A 23,435-nucleotide genomic window follows, 5' to 3' on the forward strand; every position below is an offset into this window, starting at 1 on the left:
AAAGTTATGAGCTACAGTTTATTTAAAAAAAAAATCTTATCAAAGAGTGTATTAGTTGAAATTTGCCTTTTTTTTTATTTGTCTAATGATACTACCTCGTTGCGTTGTTTCATGCAAAAAGTGCTGAAAATTATGTTTGAAGTTTGACTTTTCCTTTTATGTAAATGAAGTTTCTCCAAAAACAAAATCAGTTGTGTTACAAAAATAAGGTCCTTGTTCCATGCTGTCATCATAACAGCCCAAAATTGTGTCCTTTTCTGAAAGCTTTCCAGTTTTACCATGAATATAATTTCCAGTCCAGAATATACTAGTATATGTACAACAAACAAATGACAAATGATTTCCTCTTGTGATTCACAAAATGTTCATGACTAGTCCATATCCAGAATAAATCTCCCCAAAAATATTTTAACAGAATATGTAAAAGGTACTATTTTAAAAGACAAATCTTTTATTTTGTTACTTGAGCTTTGTCAACTACATTTCCTTGTGTTTTGATGTCTTGCCTAAATTTTATACACAACCTGTTTGTCAAAAGAATGTTTTAATCAAGACATGTTACAATACACTTTTCATATTGTTAATATTAATACGGAGTTAGAATTTGTAGTTTTATGTTTGCATTATTTTAAAATTACAAAAATGTATGATATTTTAATAAATAAATCTTGCAACATAATTTGTTTAGTTAGGTAAAAATTAAAAAGTTAAAATTGTCACTATTCATTTTGATAGCAAAGTTTCTGACAAAAAGCAGTGTATATGGTTGTAAAATAAACCATTAAACTAATAATATGAAAACAACTTATTTTGATTTTTTTTTCTTTTTTTATTTTATTTTATTTTATTAAAAAAACAACATACACAGAAACATGAACAACATTTTTAAACGGTTTTAAAAAGCACTTCTTCTATTTTTTTATTTAAGTAGTATTTATTCCCAATTAGCCAGATTTTTCATTTTTTTCCACTTTATATCCATTAATTTTAGTCTCATTCTTTTTTTATTTTATTTTTTGTATCTTATTTTGAATTTTGATTACGTCAAACTCGTGTTTCCGCTTTTACCCGCACCAGCAAAGATGGCGGACGGCTAACCGTGCATTCAAACACATTTAGCCCTAAAGTGTTGGATTTTCCTTTCTTTTCGGGCGTCTCTTTTGCTTTAGGGGTCACGGAGAGCGTGACAGACCCACTGTGGTCCACCAGGTTTCCCTGAAGTGAAGGTAGGAGCCGCGTGGATGAACTTGTTACTATTGATGCTAAAACAGGCCTAGCCACAAGTGCATGCTAACGCGACAAGCTAGCGAATCTCTGCAGGAGTCCAAACATTTAGCCTCGACATTTTTGACAGTGAGGTTGAAATTCAGTTTTTTTTTCAACAAATTATGTACGAAAGCGAACCAAGAGTTCCGTGTTTGCATGTTAGCTCAAATACTATTAAAAAAAGTTCTATTAACAAATGTTCACTTAGTTTCACATAGTATTTTAGTAACAAATAACAACCTATTATCGGTTTGGTATAAACCCGTAGCTTTAAGACTCTTGAGACACATTTTAGAGTATTGTTTTAACTGTTTCCCTCATGGTGTCTTTATCTGGGTTTTGTTTACACTCGTCAGGTTGAAGGAGACTAAACGCAACGATGGGGCGACGTTCAACCTCCTCCACCAAGAGTGGGAAGTTCATGAACCCCACCGACCAGGCCAGTAAGTACCGAGCCGTGAGAGCCTCTGGGTCACCTGTCAGTGTTGGTCAGATGTAATCACCTGTCAGTGTTGGTCAGATGTAATCAACATGCCTCCTTTGTGTTTGTGTCACCTCTTTTACAGGGAAAGAGGCGAGGAAAAGGGAGTTGAAAAAGGTACGTTTTTAAGGTTTTATTATTATGTCATTTTTTGTAAAAAGTTTGATCTGGATTGCTTTTCTTTGTACAGAACAAAAAGCAGAGGATGATGGTGAGAGCAGCAGTGTTGAAAATGAAGGATCCCAGACAGATCATCAGAGATATGGAGAAGTTAGATGAGATGGGTAAGCAGCTCCTATTTGTTTTAACTCTTTACACATGTAGTCACAGGACCCTAGTTAAGCAGAATTATGTGCTGTGGTAATATAACCCAAAATGTGATGTGGATGCCAGGACTGAAAGACCCTCTCCCACGAAAATTGTGTTGTTAACATGTTCTTGTAACATTTTTCTCATGATGTACATAAAAAAATTACCATTCAGTGTTTTCTTTTTTAATGCAATCATGATGGATCAGGAGCAGAAGAAAACCAAGCCTCAAAAAGCTCAAGTTTATGTTGCAAATCTCAGAATTAGAGTGGTCCAATTCCAATGCACCCACTTGCAGACAAAAAGATCCATCATCTGGTTCAAGACTGCATGGCTGGGTAACTCTGATGTTGCTTTAGCATGCCCATTTCAGTAGCTGCGTCAGAAATCTGAGCTTTTTCTAGCATCTGGTTTTCTGATCCAATGTGATTTGAATTATGAAATACTCAGAAACACAGTTTTAAGCCTAAATGATTGTATATAGGTCTTAAATGTAACAAGAACATGTTAAAGACACAAAAAAGACTATTTTCATTGGAGTGGGTCTTTATGTGGGAGAGAGTGTAAGCAAAGGAATGATGGGATATCATCGTAGAGTTACTCCCTCTGAAACACTCCCGTCCACAACCCAGAGGCAAACTTCTGATGAGCTCCTGAAGATTTTTTTATTAATATTTATTTTTTAAGTTTTCAGAAAACATTAGATTATGTTACGTTTTACAAGATGGCGTTTTAAAAATGTAATATGAATAGAAGAAAAGAAAATAAGACCCTTGTATAGGTAATTTGTCCATGCAAGATCTACATGTTAACGTAGGTGATATAAAAACGAAAGAACACTGTAGCTTAGAACCGGAACTCCTGCTGATCTACAGAAAATAGGTCTTTAACAACTACAAGTTTTTTATTTAGACTAAAAACTACATAATCTTAATTAAAAGACCACTCTGAACAGTTTTACAATAGATTTAAATATAGTTTGAATGGGACTTAAAGAGGTTAAGATGTTGAGCTTTCTCCATCTTAATTTAAAATATAATTTTTGCTTTTATTTTTTTTTTATCTTGTGCAGAGTTTAACCCAGTTCAGCAGCCTCTGCTGAATGAGAAAGTACTGAGAGACAAGAGGAAGAAGCTGCGCGAGACGTTTGAGCGCATCATCCGATTGTACGAGAGGGAAAACCCGGAAACCTACAAGGAGCTACGCAAACTGGAACTGGACTATGAGACCAAGCGAGGCCAGCTGGCGCTTTATTTTGATTCAGTCAAGGTAGCTTTAAAGATCCTTTACTCTTTTCTTAGTTAGCTGTTTGAAAGTTTTTTAATTAGTTTTTTTCCCTAAAGCACACACATTTTTTTGGTTCAATTTCAAGGTTTTTTGGCTTTGTTTTTAGTTGCAGGTGTTAATGTTTGCATTTTCTTCCTCCAGAATGCGGAGTCAGTGGAGGTCGACAGTATTCCTTTACCTGACATGCCCCACGCGCCTTCAAATATTCACATCCAAGACATCCCGTTGCCGGGGGCGCAGCCTCCCTCCATTCTGAAGAAGACTACTTTTGGGTTGGTTTTGCTGAAGCTTTCTGCTCTTTCTTTCACTGTGGAATGTTTATCGTTCTCATCTTGTTTCTCTTAGAAAATCACCTCTGTCTTCGTCCACTGGACCGGTGATGGCATCGGTACCTGGTGTCCCACGTTTACCTCCAGGAAAGAAGCCACCAGGGCCCCCACCCGGCCCCCCACCCCCTCAGGTCCTGGCTCTCTATGGGATTCCTTCTCGAAGACCTTACAGCACAAATGCAGGTAACATTCAGACACATCTGTCAGTCTGTTTTTTCTGTTTCCTGCTCTTCTTACCTTTTCCTTTCCTCCGTAAAGAGATCTCCATTCCTGGTTTGGAAAGAGATGTGGACATGGACAGGGACCGGGACAGTGGCAGCGACAGCGACAGGGATGACCGAGACGATGACAGCGACTCTGAGGAAGACAGCGAGGAAGAGCGAGAAGGAGGGGACAGCGAGCGGCAAGATGATGACAAAAAGAGGGATGAGAACAAAGACAGAGGTAAAAAAAACAAAAAACACCAGATTCTGATCGGTTTCCTTACAATGCAGTTTTTTTTAAAGGTTGTGCTTTTCTCCCGGCAGGTCGCAGCGTGCGTTTTGCAGACATGGCATCAGAGGGAGATGGAAAGAAGAAGAAGAAAAGAGTTGTGAAAAAGTCCAAAGCCATCACTCCTCTGCAGGCCATGATGTTGAGGATGGCAGGTAACATCTCCACAACTTCACCGCTGGGTTTTATTTAGACCAGGGGTGTCAGACTCAAACACACAAGGGGCCAAAATCCAAAACACATCTTAGGTCGTGAGCCGAACAGGATGAACATTTATAGAACACTCTAAAACGAAACTTTTAAACTGTAACTTTTAAACATAGTTATGAACTAGATATAAAGCATTACCTGTGGTAATGCTAGTGTGAATGATGTAAGCTGAATTTAGCTGCTGAAGATGCTAGTGATAGTAGCTGAAGATGCTGAAATCGCTGAAGCTGATAGATAGCTAAAATATTAGCTAAACCCAAAATAGCCTAAAAAATCTTGATAAATGGCAAAATAATCCAAAAAGCTAGCGGAATGCTAATTTTTAAAACTTTGAAACTGTATTTTTTTTACAGACTTATGAATAATAAAAAGGTAGGAATATTATCCCAGAATAAATCAACTTAAACTTTAAATAACTTTCAATATTTTACTTTCCATAGAATTTTATGTCGTCAAACTTCTACAAGTTAGAAATGAGCTCAAGATAACATTGGGCCATTAATAACAATAAAATAAAATGATCTGCAGGGCCGGATAGAATTGCCCCCGGGCCTTGACTTTGACACGTTTTAGACAAATATTCAAAACTTTTACTGCTTTTTTTCTGCTCAGGTCAGTCAATTCCTGAGGAGGACGAGGAAGAAGAGGAAGAGGAGGATTACACGGATGAATCTGACAGCTCCGACACAGAGGACCGGGGCTCACTGGGAGAGAAGCAGCCTCATTCTTTGCCGGGTCAGAATCTGCCTCCTACCGCCGGAAATGTGGCACAGCAAGGTCCTCCACCCATGCAAGGCCCTCCGATGACTGGACCCCCACCCCTCGGCCCGCCTCCAGCTCCTCCAATGAGGCCTCCGGGTCCTCCTTCTGGCCCTCCACCAGGCCCCCCACCAGGTTAGTTCAGTTTTGAACCCACTTCTGCATCCTCTCTGCCCGATTTTAAAGTCTCTGTCCTGTCAGGCGCTCCTCCGTTCCTGAGGCCTCCTGGGATGCCGGGGGGAATGAGAGGTCCCATACCTCGTCTTTTGCCTCCTGGTCCTCCACCAGGTCGGCCTCCTGGTCCTCCACCGGGGCCCCCTCCTGGTCTCCCTCCAGGCCCTCCTCCTCGTGGACCTCCTCCAAGACTCCCCCCTCCTGCACCTCCAGGTTTGTGTGTGTGGAGAACAGACAGAAAACTCACTTACAAAACTCTAAAATATTCTCCGTTTTCACAATCTAGACTGATTATTTATTTAAATGTTTATCTGTCTCTGGTTCCTCACAGGCATGCCACCTCCTCCCCCAAGGGCAGGAGCCCCCCCACGCCCTCTTGCGCCACCTCTCTCCCTATTCCCTCCACCCCTCAACTCCAATGTTCTCAGTGCTCCTCCCAGCATCGTCCAGAGGCAGAAAGTCCCAGGAGCCAGCCAGGACGCCTCACAGACCAGCATGCCCCCACCGTCCATGCGGATTCCCCCTCCCCCCGGAACAGCAGCCGCCGCAAGCCGTCACCACGCCGCCACCATCGAAAAGCGCGCCAATATCACTTCTGTGGGTGGGGCTGGAGGCGGCCTGGCAGCAGGCGCTGGAGCGACCATCTCCGCCAAGCCGCAAATCATCAACCCCAAAGCAGAGGTCACCCGCTTCGTGCCCACGGCTCTGAGGGTGCGCAGGGACAAGAGCGGAGCTGTGCCGGGGGTCGCGGCCGCGCATCATGAGAAAGTCGGAGCTCTGGGGAGGAGGGGAGACGAGGGGCTGGGAGGGGGCCAGTGGCAGAAACAGCAGGCAGCGTCGACGACTTTGGGAATGGCCAACCCAGGCCAGATGGGCGCTGTGTCCCAGCCAAGCATGAAGACTAAAGATCAGGTTTATGAAGCCTTCATGAGAGAGATGGAAGGACTTCTCTGAGACTCACCAGGATTCGACTACATCATATTCCACAGGATCTCTCAACAAGTGTGTTTTTTATTGTTTTCTCTGTGCAAAGTTGCAACAGTTAGTACAGCGTTTGTCCAGAACAGTTTGGTTCAGCAAACAACCCTGGTGTCAACAAACTTTAGATTGTTTTTCTGAGTGTAACTGAGCGCCATGCTCTGCTCAGACGTGCATCTCCCTTAAGTTTGTTTTCAATAATTAGAAAAACTTTGGTCATTAAATTAGCTGTTTGGTCACATCACTTTTTATTATTATCTTAATGTTTTGTTGAAAGAAATCTAAATGTTAAACTGTTGTGTTTGACCAGCACTGCAAAACCTTCTCCATCTGCTGAATAAACATTTAGAAAACAACTGTCCTTTTATTATTCTTTTTTTCCACTGTGTAAAGGCGTTATACAAGTTCTTTTTATCTTGTTGTTCAACAAATTTAATTTTTAGCCATTAAAAATACATTTTTGTGACTTTCAATGTAAAAAAAAAAATATTTAAATAACCTATAAACTTTTTAATGCAAATATAAACTTTTTATTTTTTTATTTTAAGTTTTAATTTACTTCTCGGGAGTCCACAGACGGCTATACTTGGCGAAAACTGGCATTGAATGTTTTTTTCTGTCAAAACCCAAATTCCCATCATTCATTGCGTCCCCAGCACAGCCAATGAACACACCTCCCTCAACACGTTCCGCGCCTGCGCATTGCAGATCTGGCGGCACGTTGGGACGACAAGCATGGCGGACGCCGACCAAGAGGAGGCGAAGCAAAACACAGAAGAAACTCCAGGTGTTTCCAGCTGTGACGAAGAGGGAAAACAGATAAATACCGGAGAGGCTGAGGCAGCAGTGAAGACCTTTAAGGATCTGGTAGGTTTTGCGAGTTAGAGATAGATTTAAAGACATTAACGAGAGTTCTGTTTTAGCTAGCTTAACGATGCTAGTGCATTTTCCTAACATCTGACCATTGAAACATCTCAGAAAAGCTAACGTTTCCTAATGGAAGGAGCATAAAAACCACATGTTTGTGACAGGGCGTCACTGAGGTGCTGTGTGAGGCTTGTGATCAGCTGGGATGGAAGAGTCCAACAAAAATCCAGGTGGAAGCGATTCCAGTCGCCCTGCAAGGTGAGAAAAAAGCCTATCTATGCATGTCAAAGTATTTATTTTTATCTTGAGTGAAGCATGCATGGTTTTGCAACTTTTGAATCCAAATTCAATCAGATTATTGTACTGTTTCCCCTCAAAAACTTTACAAATGTAGAATTTTATGCAAACCCATCAATTTAACAACATGTAGATTTTTTTATTGCTGTAATATATTACCTTTTAATTTCTTTATTTTTTGCGTAATCTATAATTTTATTTAGGAATCTATGTGTTAGCATCACAACTACCTGTTAATGATCAAAGCTTAGACTTTAAAGTCACTCCAATCCTCCATATTTCTGCACTGTCAGCATTTATTTTGAGTTGTATCAGTTTTGTCAGCTAATCAATGGACACTTTCATTTTCCTGATTCATACTTGGAGTTAGTTTATGCTTGGTTCTACAAATTTCCACACAAAGAGCCATTTGGGTCCATTTCTCCCCCATCTTCAATACACTTTTTTTTTATATTAGTGCACTTTTTGGTAGGAAGTGGCTGTCCTGAACGCCGCACAGCGAGCGCCACGAGAGATCCCACAGCATCGCAGCTTATTTTAAGTTGCGTATCAACCGTGTTTTTAATGACTTATCGCGTGCGTTGGCTTGTGTTTTATCGCATAACTCGCATGACTTAATAGAAACAGTGTCTCCCTTGAAAAATAGATCTAATCTGAATGGGATTTCCTGGTAAAATAAAAGTTAAATTGAAAAATCTGTCATTGCAAAACTGTGTTTTTTCAAAATTCCTAGAACTACTATAAAGTTTTGCCCAAATGTTTAATTGAAACGCAGCTGACTATAACTCAGTAGCAGCCACTAAGTTAATCCACCCTTTAGAAAAAAAAGACACCGATTTGTGTTTATGATGTTGCTGTTATTATGATCTATGTAAATAAATGTTATTGAGTTTTATTTCATAAATACACCAACATAACGAAAACATAAGCTAAGGTTTTATCTTTTTACAGAGGTTAACATGACATCCTTTCAAAATAAAAGACACCTTGTTCCACTCATCTTAACATAGCAAATGTAGTAGTAGGTAGGATGATGTCAACAGTAACAATAATAAAAAAAAACATTTTATTGTTTGAGGGGAACCTCAGCCAGAATTAATAAATTGAATCAAATCTAAGTGACCCTTAACCTAGTTTTTGAATCATAAAGTGCTTTAAAATCGTCTCTTGAATTTGTTAAAAACAGAAAATCGGCCTTATAATTCAGTGTGACTTAAGCATGAACTCTACTTACTCACTTAGAGTTGATTTTCTGTGGTATACGGTGCTCATAAATCTGTCAACGGGTTTTAGTTTGATTTCTTGACTACAAAAGATTGATTGATTGTTGGAGAAATACGGCTACCAAAGCTACGTTCAACTGTTTGTGAATGAGTTGAATAAAGTTTTAGTTTACTTGATTATTTTGAAGATATTTTTTAACATTAAAACCTGTTTATTTTTCTTTAACCACAATAGAGCCAATGGTGTTTCTGGAGCCTCAGGCTGCAGACCTCTGTGTTAGTTCATGTTCTCTATTCATGTGTCTAAATGAAGCTCTTAGGTCCGGATTGTGTTCCCGCTCATGAGGGTTCATCCTTTCTCTTGCAGGGAAGGACGTGATCGGCCTGGCAGAGACGGGCTCCGGGAAGACGGGCGCCTTCGCTCTGCCGATCCTCCAGTCGCTGCTGGCTTCACCTCAGAGACTTCACACTCTGGTTCTCACCCCCACCAGAGAGCTGGCCTTCCAGATCTCAGAGCAGTTTGAAGCTCTGGGCTCCAGCATCGGCGTCAAGTGTGGTAGGGATGGATCCGGACGGAGAGTTTCCTTCATCTTTCATGCAGTTTTTCTGATCAATGTCATTTCTGCTGCAGCTGTAGTCGTCGGTGGGATCGATATGATGTCGCAGTCCTTGGTGTTAGCCAAAAAACCTCACATAGTCATCGGTAAGATCATTAAAGGGGAGTTTTTGTTATTGTGTTTATTTCTATGATTTACTCTCTCATCCTCCCATCAAACTTTGTTCTTAATTTATAAAAATATGTAAACAGGAGACACTTTTATGCTTCCAGTGTCACAAAATCAAGAATATTTCGGGCATTATTGATTGAGGAAAAGTGTGCTTAAATCTTTTAAAATCACTTTTCTTTTTACAAATTAACAAAATAAGACAAACATGAAGAGAAACTAAGAAAAACAAAAGCAGAAAAAAGTTGCACTTATTCATACATTCATATTAAATTGAGGTTAATTGAACAGAATTATACAAAAAAATTAACTTATTAACAAAACTAAACATTGAAGCATAACTTTCTTAATGTGTATTTCTTTTAACGCTGATGTTGCCCTAAAAAAAGCTAAAAGAACTTTATTTTGAAATTCAAAAACAATCCTCAAAACCATCAGTACACAGATTGTTTTTTTATGTTTAGAGCTGCACAAAAAAACCTCTTTCCTTTGAAAATGACACACATTTTGTTCCAAAACCTAAAAGTTGTGCAGAAAATGACTGAAGTTGTGGCCTCAGTGACATCACTGAATGAAGATGAATGTGTCTGCAGCCACGCCGGGTCGACTGATAGATCACATGGAGAACACGAAGGGTTTCTCTCTGCGTGCTCTCAAGTTCCTGGTGATGGATGAGGCCGACAGAATCCTCAACATGGACTTTGAGACCGAGGTAGGGGTGGCTGATTACTCCATCATCTGACAGGTGGAGGCTTTTATTTTTTAGTTTGGTAATTTATTGCCACAAATAACTATTTTAATAGTTGACTAATTACCAATTATTTTTTCCAATTGGTCGACTAATAGGGTCATGAGCAAACTGGATGTAAAAGACACATCTTAACCATCATTAGGTTTAAACTAACTAAAAACAATGAAGATGATAGTTTATTAAACTTTTAATGAGTCTTGCGGCCTCTGTCCTTCATTAATTTCTGGTATTAAAACAAGATTAAACTACAACACTTCTAACAGCATTTTATTTTAACAGCTGCAGAGATTTACTGAAAATGCAAAAGCTACTTGCAAATTGTTAAATTTGCTAAAAGACTGGAAATTTCTATGAAGTATTAAAGAGCCCTGAAGTTGACCTAAATTTCTTTTAAAAATTGCTTAAAAACCTCTAATTCATGCCAATTTTGCAAAAAATATTTAGTGTGTTGCTTAAATACGAGCTAAACTCCAAATTAGCCCAAAAAAACCTCAGTAGATGTCAAATTAGCCAGAAAAGTTAGCTTGTTCCTTAAATAGCTAAACTCCAAAATAGCCTAAAATTCCTCAGTAAACTAAATTAGTCAGAAACGTTAGCCTGCTGCTAAAATAGAAGCTAAACATTAAATTAGCCTATAAACATTTTTTTGCCCATAAAACCTCAGTAGCCAAAAATGTTAGCATGTTGCTAGAATATTAGCTAAACTCTAAATTAGCATAAAAACCTCAGTAGATGCCAAATTAGCCTAAAAAGCTAACACGTTGCTTAACTCCAGAGTAGCTTAAAATTCCTCAGTAATTTAAATTAATCAAAAATCTCAGCATGTTGCTAAAATAGAAGTTAAACACTAAATAAACTAGAAAACCTCAGTTGATAATAAATTGGCCAAAAATGTTAGCATGTTGCTAAAATATTAGCTAAACTCCAGTTTTTTTTTTTTAATTACTATAAAACAGCCCATTAATATAAAGGCTTGTTTCTAATCTACAAAAAAAATTGAAATTTAAAGACTTTCTAATTAATTTTCTATGGGGCAAATTTTGTTCAATATTTCAAAAACTCTAAAGTTTATAACAAAAATACAAGCAGTAGTGTTCTGAGCTGAACATTTTGATACCAAGATCGCTGAAAGTGTGATTTAGTTTTTATGTGCCTAAAACGAACAGAAAGGAGGAGAATCTCTATAGTGTGAATGCTTATTAAACATTCACACAATTAAATTAGGTCAGCATCTGAAACAAGGAACTATTTTTCACAAAAGACAAAGTTTTGGTCTCACTGACTCAAATACAAAATTACTACACTGACTCCATATAATATAAAGTAACGACTAATGTACACTTAAATTAGTCGTCGACTATTTTAATAGTCAGTCGACTAATCGTGGCATCCCTAATGGTAATCAAACTAAAACTGTGACGTGTTCTCATTCATTTTTCAAGAGGGCTCCAAACAATCCAAATATTGTTTTTTTTTTATTAAATCTGTCCGATCGTCTTTCATTTTCCTCACTGAATGTTTTCTTTTTCACAGGTGGATAAAATCCTGAAGGTGATTCCCAGAGAGAGACGGACCTTCCTCTTTTCTGCCACCATGACCAAAAAGGTACAAAACACTTTTACTTTAACATTTTCAGTGCAGCTTTGTTTCATTTCTTTGGCACACAGGTATGAATGTTCTCGTTTGCTTCACAGGTGCAAAAACTTCAGAGAGCTGCTCTGAAAGATCCGGTCAAATGTGCAGTATCTACAAAGTACTCCACGGTAGACAAGCTGCAGCAGTACTACATCTTCATACCAGCCAAGTACAAGGTCTGTAGAGTCCCAGCTTGTTCTCTTGAGCTTCTGGTGGACATATTTAGAGCTGAATTTCCTGCTTTGCTCCAGGATTGCTACCTGGTGTCCATCCTCAATGAGCTGGCGGGAAACTCCTTCATGATCTTCTGCAGCACCTGTAACAACGCCCAGCGGGTGGCGCTGATGCTCAGGAACCTGGGCATCACAGCTATCCCCCTTCATGGACAGATGAGTCAGGTAGAAGCGGGCTGGTACACACGCAATAATCAGAAAATACTTCATCCTTTATTCAGGATTTTACCTATAAATGTGGAATATTGACCTTTGAGCGTCAGGAATGTGTTAGAAAGTCATCTGGAAGCTTCTATCTGCAGCATTTCTTCTGCCAGAGCTGACTCACATTTGTGGGCGTTCTTGATTGCATAAGAAAAATATACTTGAAATTCATCTAAATGGGATCATTTTACTGCTGCTGGGGTTTATAGCTGTAGATTTTCTGTAAAGTTCCACTCCAACTCTATTTTTTACTGTTGTGAAATGGTTCCCCAGTTATTCAAAATACTGGGGAACAGCAGGACGAACAGCGTCTGCATCCAAACATCAACCAATAAAATAAGAAAAGAATAGAGCAGCTTTAAAAACAAAAGATTTAATTCTGGTTGCAATTTCAAATAAATGCAGTTTTGATTATGATTATGCAGTTTTTTGGTTGTTTTTTAAGACAAATACACTCTCCCGCTAGCTTACAACCCCAAACTAACATTACCATAGCAACACAAGTGTCTGCAGCCGTACAGCTTTGATCCAGCTCACATGAGGAAAATGAAGACGTTCATGGAGCAGAAAGGGGAGTCTATTTGAGTTGTTGCTAGCTTAAAAACAAAAAAATACATTTTCATTGGAGAGGGTCTTTAATGAGTCTAATGTAAGCTGTAAATAATTTCTTTAAAGTTTGGTTTTAAGACCAGACCCTCCAGGAGCACGCCATCATAATACCACCACTTACTTGCCTTACAGTAGGAATACAGAACCTTCAAACATGTATCTGATTATTAGAAATTGCAAACAGAATTAAATATTTTTTTCTATTCTTTTCTTATTTTATTGGTTGATGTTTTTTTCTCTTTAGATACAGACATTTCTGTTTGTCCTGCTGTTCTTTTGCTTATATTCTGAATAAATGTATTATTTTTTTCTTCAGTTTGTAAATAATTCATTTATATAGTAGATGGAAAACATTTTCTGTTCAAAAAATGTTGAAATAAACCCTTTTTATCAAAATAGAGAATATTTTACATATTGAATAGATGGTGAGTGGATGATTTTTATGCTGTTTTTGGTGTACCTGCATTTCTGTCTTAGAAACCCAGGTCTTGGTGTGGGCTGATGGTTATGTGAGGACAGTCAGTGTTTAGTGCCAAGAAAGATTATTTTTAACTTGAAGAAATGTCTCTGTTAAGCTTCAAAAAACAAAAGTGGGTTCTTAATTTGATAGAAAACTCCACGTTTGGATCAAGAATAATAAGATTTACATTTGGTGACGGCTCATATTTAGACTTCAGCTAACTGTTTACTTCCTCTGACTTTTGCCTTCGTTTTAAGAATAAACGTCTTGGCGCTCTGAACAAGTTCAAGTCTAAGTCTCGGTCGGTGCTGCTGGCGACGGATGTGGCGTCCCGGGGGCTGGACATTCCTCACGTGGACTGTGTCATCAACTACGACATCCCCACTCACTCAAAGGTAGGTCAGAGCAGGTTTCTGTAGACCTGGTCCTGTTCTACACCGGTCTGAGTTAATCTGCCTCCTCTCAGGACTACATCCACAGAGTCGGCCGGACAGCCAGAGCGGGGCGCTCCGGGAAGTCCATCACGTTTGTCACGCAGTAAGAACTTCGATTGGAACTTTTGATCCATTTGGGTTCTATTGATAGAAAAGAGTAAAGTGTTGTATTGTGTCACTGAAGGTACGACGTGGAGCTTTTCCAGCGAATCGAAAGTCTCATCGGGAAGAAACTTCCTGCTTTTCCCACCCATGAGGAGGAAGTGATGATGCTGGTGGAGCGGGTGAGCGAGGCGCAGAGATTCGCCCGAGTGGTGAGTCGTGTTTCACCTCCATTAACACGTTGACACAATAAAGTGACTCAATAATGTGACTCAGACTCAGTGGGGAATAGTTTTTCTGATCAGCAATTTAAGATATTATTTCATAGAGCTGGATCTAACGATCAAAATGGAATCAATCCTTACTAGAAAAGTTTCATTATGATTGATAAAAAAAAAGAAAAAGTGGGATTAATAAAGTATATTGATTGATTGATTGATGATTACCTGCGATAATGCTAGTGTGAATGTTTTTTGCTAAAGATGCTGAAGAAATTACTGTATTTGCTGAAGGGATTTGCTAAAAATGCTAAAGCTATTTGCATAATGCTGAAATTTTTAAAGGACTTAAAGTTTCAAAAATTGCAGCAAATGCACAAAAAAATTCAAAGAATTTCTTGGAAAATCGCAAAAATTGCAAAGAAATTAAAAATGTAGGAAAACTCAGAATTAGCCCAGAAACTCAGTAGAGGCCAAATTAGACAAAAAAGTGAGAATTTTTCTAAACGTTAGCTTACTTCCTAAAAATCCCCAGAATCCTACATGTCAAATTAGCAAAAAAACTATCTTAGTGCCATAGTAATCCAAAAAAATAACTCAGTAGATATCAAATTAGCCAAAAATGTTAGCATGTTGCTAAAATATTAGCTAAGCTCCAAATTAGTCTTAAAAACCACAGTAGCAATAAATAAATAAAGGAATAATAAGAGAAACAGGTCTGTGAATAAAGAGAAAATTGTGTAAATGCTTACAAAACATTCACACAAAAGTTCAGCAACAATTCATTGAATTCATGAATCAATTTTCTTCAAAGGTCATTTAGTTTTTTTTTTTTTAATTGTAGTGTAAAGTTATTTACAAAGATACACAGTACAACATTTATATTTATATATAGGTTTAAAAATAGCTTTGGGTGAAAATTTGAATGTTGATGCAATAAATAATCAGTTTGTGTTACTACATTAATTAAAATTTATTAGTTCGATTGTTTTTAGTAGGAACACTCTTGACTTTTATTTTATTATTTTTTTATAGTGGAGATAAATAAAAGATGTTTCTAATATAAAGTACGTTAACTCCCAGAATAAAAGAAAGACTTGTAAAAAAACTTCCAGCACTTTTCTTAAAATATAAAGAAAGGTTGACGAAGTCTCATACAATAATAAATAAAACCCCAATCATTTTCACGTTTTTGTTGCTAAAAAAACAAACTAAAAATGTGTGAAAAATACATTTTAGGTTTAGGTTTTTTTCTTTAATCTAAAAATGCTTTTTCCCTGTAATTTTTCCAACTAACCTTCACTTATTACAAAAGGATAAAACAATTGGAAAACGTAAAGCAATTTCAATCATAATATTTGTCATAATGTGCAGAAAAATGCTAAAAAAAAAAAACAAGTGACTTAACAAAATAGTGCATTAAAAATGCATGTTCTATAGTAAACTGTCAACGCTTCTCTCAGGAAATGAAGGAACAAGGAGAAAAGCGGAGAAGACCCCGAGGAAGAGATGGAGACGAGGACGACACCGAACAAGCCAGTGGAGTGAGGAAGAAAGTTAAAGGTGGCAGAGGAGCAGCAGCAGGAGGAGGAGGAGGAGGAAAGAAGAAGGGTGGGCCAGCTTGGAGGGGAGGCCGCTGACACATTTAACATTTATAAAATGTATATTACCATAACACACACGTCTTCATGTCAACCTTTAAGTTTGTTTCCAGCATTTATCTCAGAATCTAATGACTATTTAATTACTCAGTGATTTGTTTTCCCCTCATTTGTAATAAAATTGAACTGTAAAACCTAAAGCTGTGTGGTTGCTGTTTCAGTTTATTGCAAAGGCTACATATTTCTTAAAGTATTATTTATTATTTAAAGTATTTGGTTTAAGGTTATTTTTAGTCCGTATTTTCTGAATGGCGGTTTTGGCTCCCTCTTGTGGTCATGTGTATAATTGCGCGCTTGGATCAAAGGAGAGTCATCAAAGTTTCTGACTGACGCTAAACATTTGCGGGTATTCATTCTCAGTCAGAGGGGTGTCGGAGGGCCGTCAGCTGTTGGTGTTGTCCCCTCCCTCCCCGGTCGTGCCCGGCGGTGACGCACTTCACTGAATTGATCCGCGCGCGATCATTATCCCGTCCATCGTAGGCGGGAGCAGCAGTGGTCAAGTCCGCTCCGGTGAGGAGGGGCCCCGCTTTTGGAGGCTGCACACATACATGCCCGCATCTCCGGCGCGCGCGCAGGCAGCAGCACACGGTTGCACACCGACAGGACGCCACAGGGCTCGGCGGAGAGGATCCGACGGCTGATTCGCTGACGACACCAGGTGAGGGTTCCGTTATCGGACGCACTCACCGGGGTTTCAGCAACTTGTTTCGGTCGACTTTATGGTGTTAACCCCCCTCCACTGAGCAGACCCGAGCGCGTGCGTTTACGTAAATCATTCTGCCATTAACATGTTTAATTATTGTAGCGCTCACTTTTTGTTAGTTAGCTTGACGAGAGCGCCGTTCTCATGAATTATTCCCGAAACCTCCGTGAACGTCCTAACGGTCGCGACTTTATCACCCTCTTCCCGCGGCGTGATGGCACATTCCTGCCTTCAATTAGCAAGTTGTGTCATCTGCGCACGTCCCGTTCATTCAGTGTCGGCGCGTCTGATGCTGACTGAACGTCAGCAGCAAGTTAGCGAGTTTTATTTATTTATTTATGTTAACTGTATTATAGAGTAGTTTGGCGGAGGAGATGGGGGGCTCGACATACGGAATGTGCCATTCACGACGTCACCCGTGCCGTTTGATCTGCAGCGAGCGCGCGGAGGCTGCGCAGTATGCGCGCGGAGGCTGCGCAGTGTGCGCATCCCTGCTATTGCAGAGCAGGACTTTGAGCAGGGGCGCTTTCAAAAGCAGGCCTCCCCCAAGAGAAGCCCCCTCAGAAAGATTTAAACAAACCTTTTTAATTCATATTTATAACAAATAATTATAAAAAATTAAGAATGAATAAACTAAACGTATTATTATCCAACTTTTTTTGTTATAACTAAGACAGCAACTGGCTATTTAAATATAGTGACATCCTGTAGGGGGCAGTAGAAACAAAAATGTTTGTTTTGTCCAAATCCAAGAAGAACAAATGCTTTATAAACAACTCAAAGTCCCAAATCTATGTAAACTATAAATAATTTATACTTATTGAATATTTTAACATTTTAACTGACTAAATGTGTATCTTTATTTTATTATCTGACTATTGACTATTAAATAAAAAAGTCTACATCAACATTTTAGCAGTATTTTTATTTCTTATATCTATGAAATATCAAAAATTCCAGTTTTTTTGTTAAAATATGTTTTATAATACTTTTAATGTGGTTTAGTGCGACAAAATATTTTAGCCACAATAAAAAAATATTGAAATAAAAATATGAAAATAAAGTTGTATGTTATGAGAAAAATTACAAAATAGATTTAAGGCCACCATGAAAGAAAATAAATATATAAGAAAAAATGAAGACTAAAATCAAAAATGTAATATTTGAAATGTTGAGCTTTAAAAATAAAAAAATCAAGTTTTTATTTCATGAAAATAAAGTTGCACATTTACAAAAAAGTAAAGCAGATTTAGCCAGATTCTTCTGTATTGTCCGTCCGATCTTTTAGAATTGTTTGCGACATAAATTGAACTGTTCGACTGTCTTCGTTGAAACATTTTTAAAGCTAAACATAGCATTTGATCCCTGAAAAAACCTTTGAAAAATTACAACTTTTTTCTCATAATTTTACAACTTTATTCTTGTAAAATTTTGCCATTTTTCCTTCATAGTTTTTCAACTTTTATTCTGACCAAATTTTTGACATTTTTTCTCACATGACAACTTCATACTCTTAATATTTTGACTTTTTTCACAAAATTTAGCAACTCTATTCTCATTTATTTGTTTATTTTTGCTAATACTCCATCATAGTTTAGTGATGAGACTGTGGACACATATTAACTGGATCTTAATCAAAATTAAATTGTAAGTGTCAAAATTGGGTAGAACACAGTAAAGACAGTCCATACATCCATTTTGGGGTCACAAGGTTGCTGGAGCCTATCCCAGCTACTCTTGGGTAAAAGATGGGTACACCTTGAACAGGTTCCAGTCTGTTGAAGGGCCACACACACTCACATGCACATCTAGGGCTAATTTAGATTCACCGTTTACCTTACGAGTCACGTTTTGGACTGTTCTCAGAGAAAACCCAGAGAACATGCAAACTCAACACAGAGAGGTTCCAGCCGGGCCTTTCCTGCTGTGAGGCAAGAGCGCGAACCACTACATAGTCACTCGAGTAAATCTAGTTGTGATTTTTTAAAAAAAAAAGCTGAAATGTGACTGTTGTTTTTCTCGGATTTTCAGGAAAATTTCCACTTAATGAGAGTTACCACAGGACGTACCATTTGGTTTGCAACCCTAACATTTTCTGAGAACCTCATGATCCATTTTTGGTTTAGAAACAAAGAAATCTTCACCAAAATCTGTCTTTTTAAAGGGTTGATTTGGTATTTAACATGGTTTTTACAGTCTGTTGCACTCTTTCTTTTGTGGGTTTGCCAATTTTAATGCATCATGCATGTAAATTGAGTATTTATGTTTTTACAGTAGTGAAATTACTACAATGATTACAGAAAACAGTAAATTTAGAAATAAAACAAATCAATAACAGATAGGAAATAACCATAATTAATCCAAAATGTCTAAATAACAAGTCAAACCAAGAACTAGAATATTATAAAACAATTTAATTATTATGAAAAATGATATATGGTGATGATGTGGTATGTTTTTAATGTTATGTTATGTGTTCTTATGTTTTAATGCCACTTTTTATTGTAAATTGTATACTAAAATCACTATAAACAAGCACAGAGAAGTTAAAACGACAAGCAGATTAAACTATAAACATGAAAGCAATAAAAAAAAAAACATATTTCTGTCTTAAAAATATTCCTAAAGTTAAAAAAAAGTCTGTTAACAACTGAATTCCAGACTAAGATTAATGTAGGACTCTTTACATTACTTGGCTCAGAAAGACATGGTTTCATAATCCCTGCAAGCTCTTGCCAAAGATGCATTCTTTCAGATGGAGACAAATATTTAACTTTGAGTAAAAATAAAAGAGCCGCCAACCACAACAAAGTGAAGATAAGCTCCAAAAGTCTGCTTTCTGAGTTCTCTGAACATTTCTGTGTCTTGCAGGTGGCCACTTTGCTCTGGTAAACCCCAGATACGATGTCTCACCGCAGTGGGCAAGAGGACCCCGAGCGGTACCTGTTCGTGGACCGGGCTGTCGTTTACAACCCAGCCACACAGGCCGACTGGACGGCCAAGAAGCTGGTGTGGGTCCCCTCGGAGCGCCATGGCTTCGAGGCGGCCAGCATCCGGGAGGAGCGCGGGGAGGAGGTGATGGTGGAGCTGGCGGAGAACGGCAAGAAGGTGCTGATCAATAAAGATGACATCCAGAAGATGAACCCGCCCAAGTTCAGCAAGGTGGAGGACATGGCGGAGCTGACGTGCCTGAACGAGGCGTCGGTGCTGCACAACCTGAAGGACCGCTACTATTCTGGACTCATATATGTGAGTGCTTGGAGCTGAATATATTTATTTTATGAGGGTTTAGACCACAAGTGTCAAAGTCAAGGCCCGGGGGCCGGATCCGGCCCTCTGGGTAATTCTACTCCAGATCATTTTATTTTATTGTTATTAACGGCCCAATGTTATCTTGTGCTTATTTCTAACTTGTGTAATTTTGACTAAATATATTTTCTTATGGAGAGTAAAATAGTGAAAGTTATTTAAGGTTTAAGTTAATTTATTCTGTAATAATATTCCTGCATTTTTATTATTCAGAATTATGTTGAAAAAGTTACAGTTTTAAAGTTTTTAAAATTCGTATTCTGCTAGCTTTTTGGACTATTTTGGTATTTACTAACATTTTTTGGGCTATTTTGGAGTTTAGCTAATATTTCAACTACACGCTAGTTTTTTGGGCTAATTTAGGCTTTTTTTCAGTTTTTTATGGTATTTTGAAGTTTAGCTACTTTTTCAGCTATCTTTTTGGACTATTTTGGCATTTACTAAGATTTTTAGGCTATTTTGGAGATAAAGTACATTTTCAGCTACAAACTAGCCGTTTTGGCAATTTTTTTTTAGGCTGTTTTTGAGTAAAGCTAATATTACAGCTACATGCTAGCTGTTTTGGCTACATTATGGTTTTCTTTTTAATTTTTTTTTTAGACTGTTTTGGAGTTGGGCTAATATTTACAGGCTAGCAGTTTTGGGTAATTTAGGCTTTTTTCTGTTTTTTAGGGTATTTTGAAGTTTAGCTATTTTTCAGCTACATGCTAGCTGTTTTGGCTAACCTAGGTTTTTTTTTAGGCTAGGCATTAAGCTAATATTTTACCTGGCTATCAGTTTCAGCATTTTTAGCTTTTAACTTTAGTGATTTCAGCTATCAATTTCAGCATCTTTAGCAGCCAAATTCAGCTTACAGCATTCACTCTAACATTATTGCAGGTAATGCTATATATCTAGTTCATAATTATGTTAAAACGTTACGATTTCAAAGTCTTAAAAATGTAGTTTTAGTGTATTCAGTAAATGTTTATCCTGTTCACCCCGCGACCTAAGGTGTGTTTTGGATTTTGGCCCCTTGTGCGATTGAGTTTGACGCCCCTGCTTTAGACTTTCCACACAGGAAAGTGATAGGACCTTAACTCTCAGACATGCTTTTTTTTGTAATTTAGTTTTCCATCCTTCTGCACAGAAAGGGTTTCTCCCTGAATGTGAGCCCCTCTCTCATTTGTAACCATCTGTGTTTTGCACTCTTCTGTGAAAGTGAGATCTGATATTTCTAAGTCTGTTTGTAGACGGGGAGGACGTTGAACTCGGCTGAATGCCTCCTGACCGCACAGACAAACACACACGTTTGCACATGCAATGACTGACTGACAGACCCCTCTAGTCTTTTAATCATTGCCGGATGTGTCGTTGGGAGCGCCCCTTGGTTGTGATGTGTTCCCCCCACCTCCTCCATACACACTGCCCACTCTGGGGTTGTCTGTGCTCCTGCGGGTGGGCTTGTTTAATCACAGAGATGACCTGACCCCAGTGCTTTGTGACAGCCCCCACTTTGCAAAAAACAGAAGAGTTTGACAAAAAAAAGGTGGCAGAAGGGGAATCTTTTCTTTGAGTCTGAAACTCTAAAAATAACTGGGCATCTGTTTCCACAGCAGGAGTCTTTTTAGATTATTGTATTTGGATCTATTTTAAAAGTGTTCCCATTGGTCTTTTAATCATAATTATGCAGATTTTAGGCAACATTTAAACATTTTTGTTGTTTTGTAGGACATAGTTTCTGCAGAGCGGCTGTAGCTCATTAGAAATGTGTTGTGGGCGGGACTCTTGACACAGAGCAACCCCGCCCCCCTTCCCCGTCCATTACTGGGAGCTCTCTGTTTAGATGCTCTCCCACTAGCTTATAGCTCCTCACAACCCCAACCTAACAATACTGGTGAAACAAAAATGGACAGCTATATTGGAGCTATCCAGCCGTACAGTTCTGATCCAGATACTAGCTCAGACAAGGAAAACAAAGACGTTCATGGATCTATTTGCATCAGGAATCAACTACATTTTTATCATCTGCTCCTGATTCACAGTGTTTTGAATAAATCAATACTTGGAAATGCAATTTTAAGCATATTTTTCTTTATATATGTCCTCCACTGTGAGAAAAATGCCACAAGAACCTGTTGAAAACACCAAAAACGTGATTTTAATTGAAGTGGGTCTTTAGGTGTTTAGTAATCTGACACCAAACACTAAAACCTAATGGAAAACACATTTACACTTAATTTCATAGTGGACTAGTGAATTTGTTGGTCGTGGATGATGCAACCACATGGCTTCTGGCCCCATAATCTAATTTGAGGCGACGTGAAGCTCCTCTGATGTTCTTCCTGTGTTCTCGACCCATTTACTGACATGTTTTCCCAGAATAGAATCTGGGTTATCACCTGAGAGACTGAGAATGGTTAAACCTACCAATCTGCTTTCAACACTAATTATGCACAAACAAATCTCAGTCTTTTTACTTTTTTCCCCTCCTGAAATATTTAAGAGGAGTTTTCCATGCGGCTCACATTTAAGTATAATTCGATCAGCTGTAACGCCACCGGGTCACGGCTCCTACCGCTTCTCCGGTTCAGACTTGGCTGTGGAGCTTGTTGAAGGCAAATGGGAAACATCTGTCTGAAGCTGAAGCTTTTCTAACAGGAAGGACCCCCCCCCCACTCATGGATGCATTCTGAACTCCCCCACAGAGCTCCGCTGCAGACATAATATCATGCCCCCCTGGCTGCCCTCTGAGCCCAAGTAGTTGGGAATATTTATCCAAATTGTGCTGTAATGAGCGTGGAAATGCAAGTCTGCCTTAAGGTTCTGCTGGAACCTTTCAAGTCTTTTTATTGTGTTCATGAGTCAGTGTGCCGGAGTCTCCTGCATTCAAAACATCAAAACGGAATAATAGTTTGGTGGATTTGAGCTGAAATGTATTTATTACAACAAAACAGGGTTTTATAATAGTTCTAATCGATATTATTCATTCAGATCAGACTAAGACTGAAGCCTGAGTTGTTTTTTTAATGGTTTGGGGGGTTCAGGGAGATCATAAAAGCCTTTTAACACAAAGTCCACATTACAAACAAAGTTCTTTAACCCTGAAAAGTCATGATTTAACGTTTATTTATATTTAATCTGTCATTTTTCAATTTACAAAAGTTATTTTAAAAATATTCTTGAGTTTGATCCTTTTTTATATCCATTTGGCACAATAACACTCAGAGCATGAACAAAAGTGTGTCAGTTAAAAACAGAAAAAGCAACAAGTTATGTCATTTTTAAAATCAATGTATTTATTTATTTTTTAATTTGAGATGCACAGTGGTTAGCGATCTCGCCTCACAGCAAAAAGGCCCCGGTTCAAATCCCAGCTGGGTCCTTTCTGTGTGGAGTTTGCATGTTCTCCAGGAACTCCAGGTTCGTCCCACGGTCCAAAAACATCCTTAATAGGTTAATTAGAGACTCTAAAGTGCCCCTAGGTGTGAGTGTGGGTGTGGGTGTGTGGCCCTGCGACTAGCAGTAGCTGGGATAGGCTCCAGCAACCATGTGACCTTAGAAGGTTCTGAAAATGGATGGATTCTTATTTGCAAACTTTTTTCCATTCATATATATACATAATCCTAAATTAAATCCTAATCCTAAATTAGGACGTGTAGTGTCAAGAGCATCTGCCGGGACGGCTGAGTCAGGACAAGCTCAGTGTGCAAATGACTGAAGTATTCCTCTCATGTGTT

At 38.4% G+C, this 23,435-nt stretch overlaps 3 protein-coding genes across 6 annotated transcripts in view; all 3 read left to right on the forward strand.

Annotated features, from left to right (window-relative positions):
• Positions 1–1,036: 1,036 nt before the first annotated feature.
• LOC112146113 (WW domain-binding protein 11) lies at positions 1,037–6,641 on the forward strand. The gene is made up of 12 exons (XM_024271773.2): positions 1,037–1,226; positions 1,623–1,709; positions 1,833–1,864; positions 1,938–2,031; positions 3,129–3,325; positions 3,485–3,615; positions 3,689–3,855; positions 3,931–4,116; positions 4,200–4,319; positions 4,987–5,268; positions 5,335–5,520; positions 5,639–6,641. Exons 2-12 carry the CDS (start codon positions 1,646–1,648, stop codon positions 6,259–6,261), a joined length of 2,082 nt encoding a protein of 693 aa, XP_024127541.1. The 5' UTR covers positions 1,037–1,226; positions 1,623–1,645; the 3' UTR covers positions 6,262–6,641.
• A 99-nt stretch (positions 6,642–6,740) lies between these two features.
• ddx47 (DEAD (Asp-Glu-Ala-Asp) box polypeptide 47) lies at positions 6,741–15,844 on the forward strand. The gene is made up of 12 exons (XM_024271772.2): positions 6,741–7,152; positions 7,317–7,410; positions 9,040–9,228; positions 9,304–9,375; positions 9,991–10,109; positions 11,682–11,753; positions 11,843–11,959; positions 12,035–12,181; positions 13,547–13,684; positions 13,756–13,826; positions 13,908–14,037; positions 15,507–15,844. The coding sequence occupies exons 1-12, from the start codon at positions 6,892–6,894 to the stop codon at positions 15,681–15,683; spliced, it is 1,587 nt and encodes a 528-aa protein (XP_024127540.2). The 5' UTR covers positions 6,741–6,891; the 3' UTR covers positions 15,684–15,844.
• A 215-nt stretch (positions 15,845–16,059) lies between these two features.
• Positions 16,060–23,435, forward strand: part of LOC112146111 (myosin-10) — a 69,372-nt gene continuing 61,996 nt past the window's right edge. For 2 of the 4 annotated variants that reach the window (XM_024271767.2, XM_024271768.2), the window contains exons 1-2: positions 16,060–16,362; positions 19,279–19,656. In XM_024271767.2, coding sequence (XP_024127535.1) covers positions 19,312–19,656 — 345 coding nt within the window. In that variant the 5' untranslated portion in view covers positions 16,060–16,362; positions 19,279–19,311. Of the gene's footprint in view, positions 16,363–19,278; positions 19,657–23,435 lie in introns of those variants that run through there. The other 2 variants (XM_024271769.1, XM_024271771.1) reach the window with 1 other exon arrangement.

Source organism: Oryzias melastigma, linkage group LG8 (genome assembly GCF_002922805.2).
Source record: "Oryzias melastigma strain HK-1 linkage group LG8, ASM292280v2, whole genome shotgun sequence".
In the NCBI taxonomy this organism is placed as follows: Eukaryota; Metazoa; Chordata; class Actinopteri; order Beloniformes; family Adrianichthyidae; genus Oryzias; species Oryzias melastigma.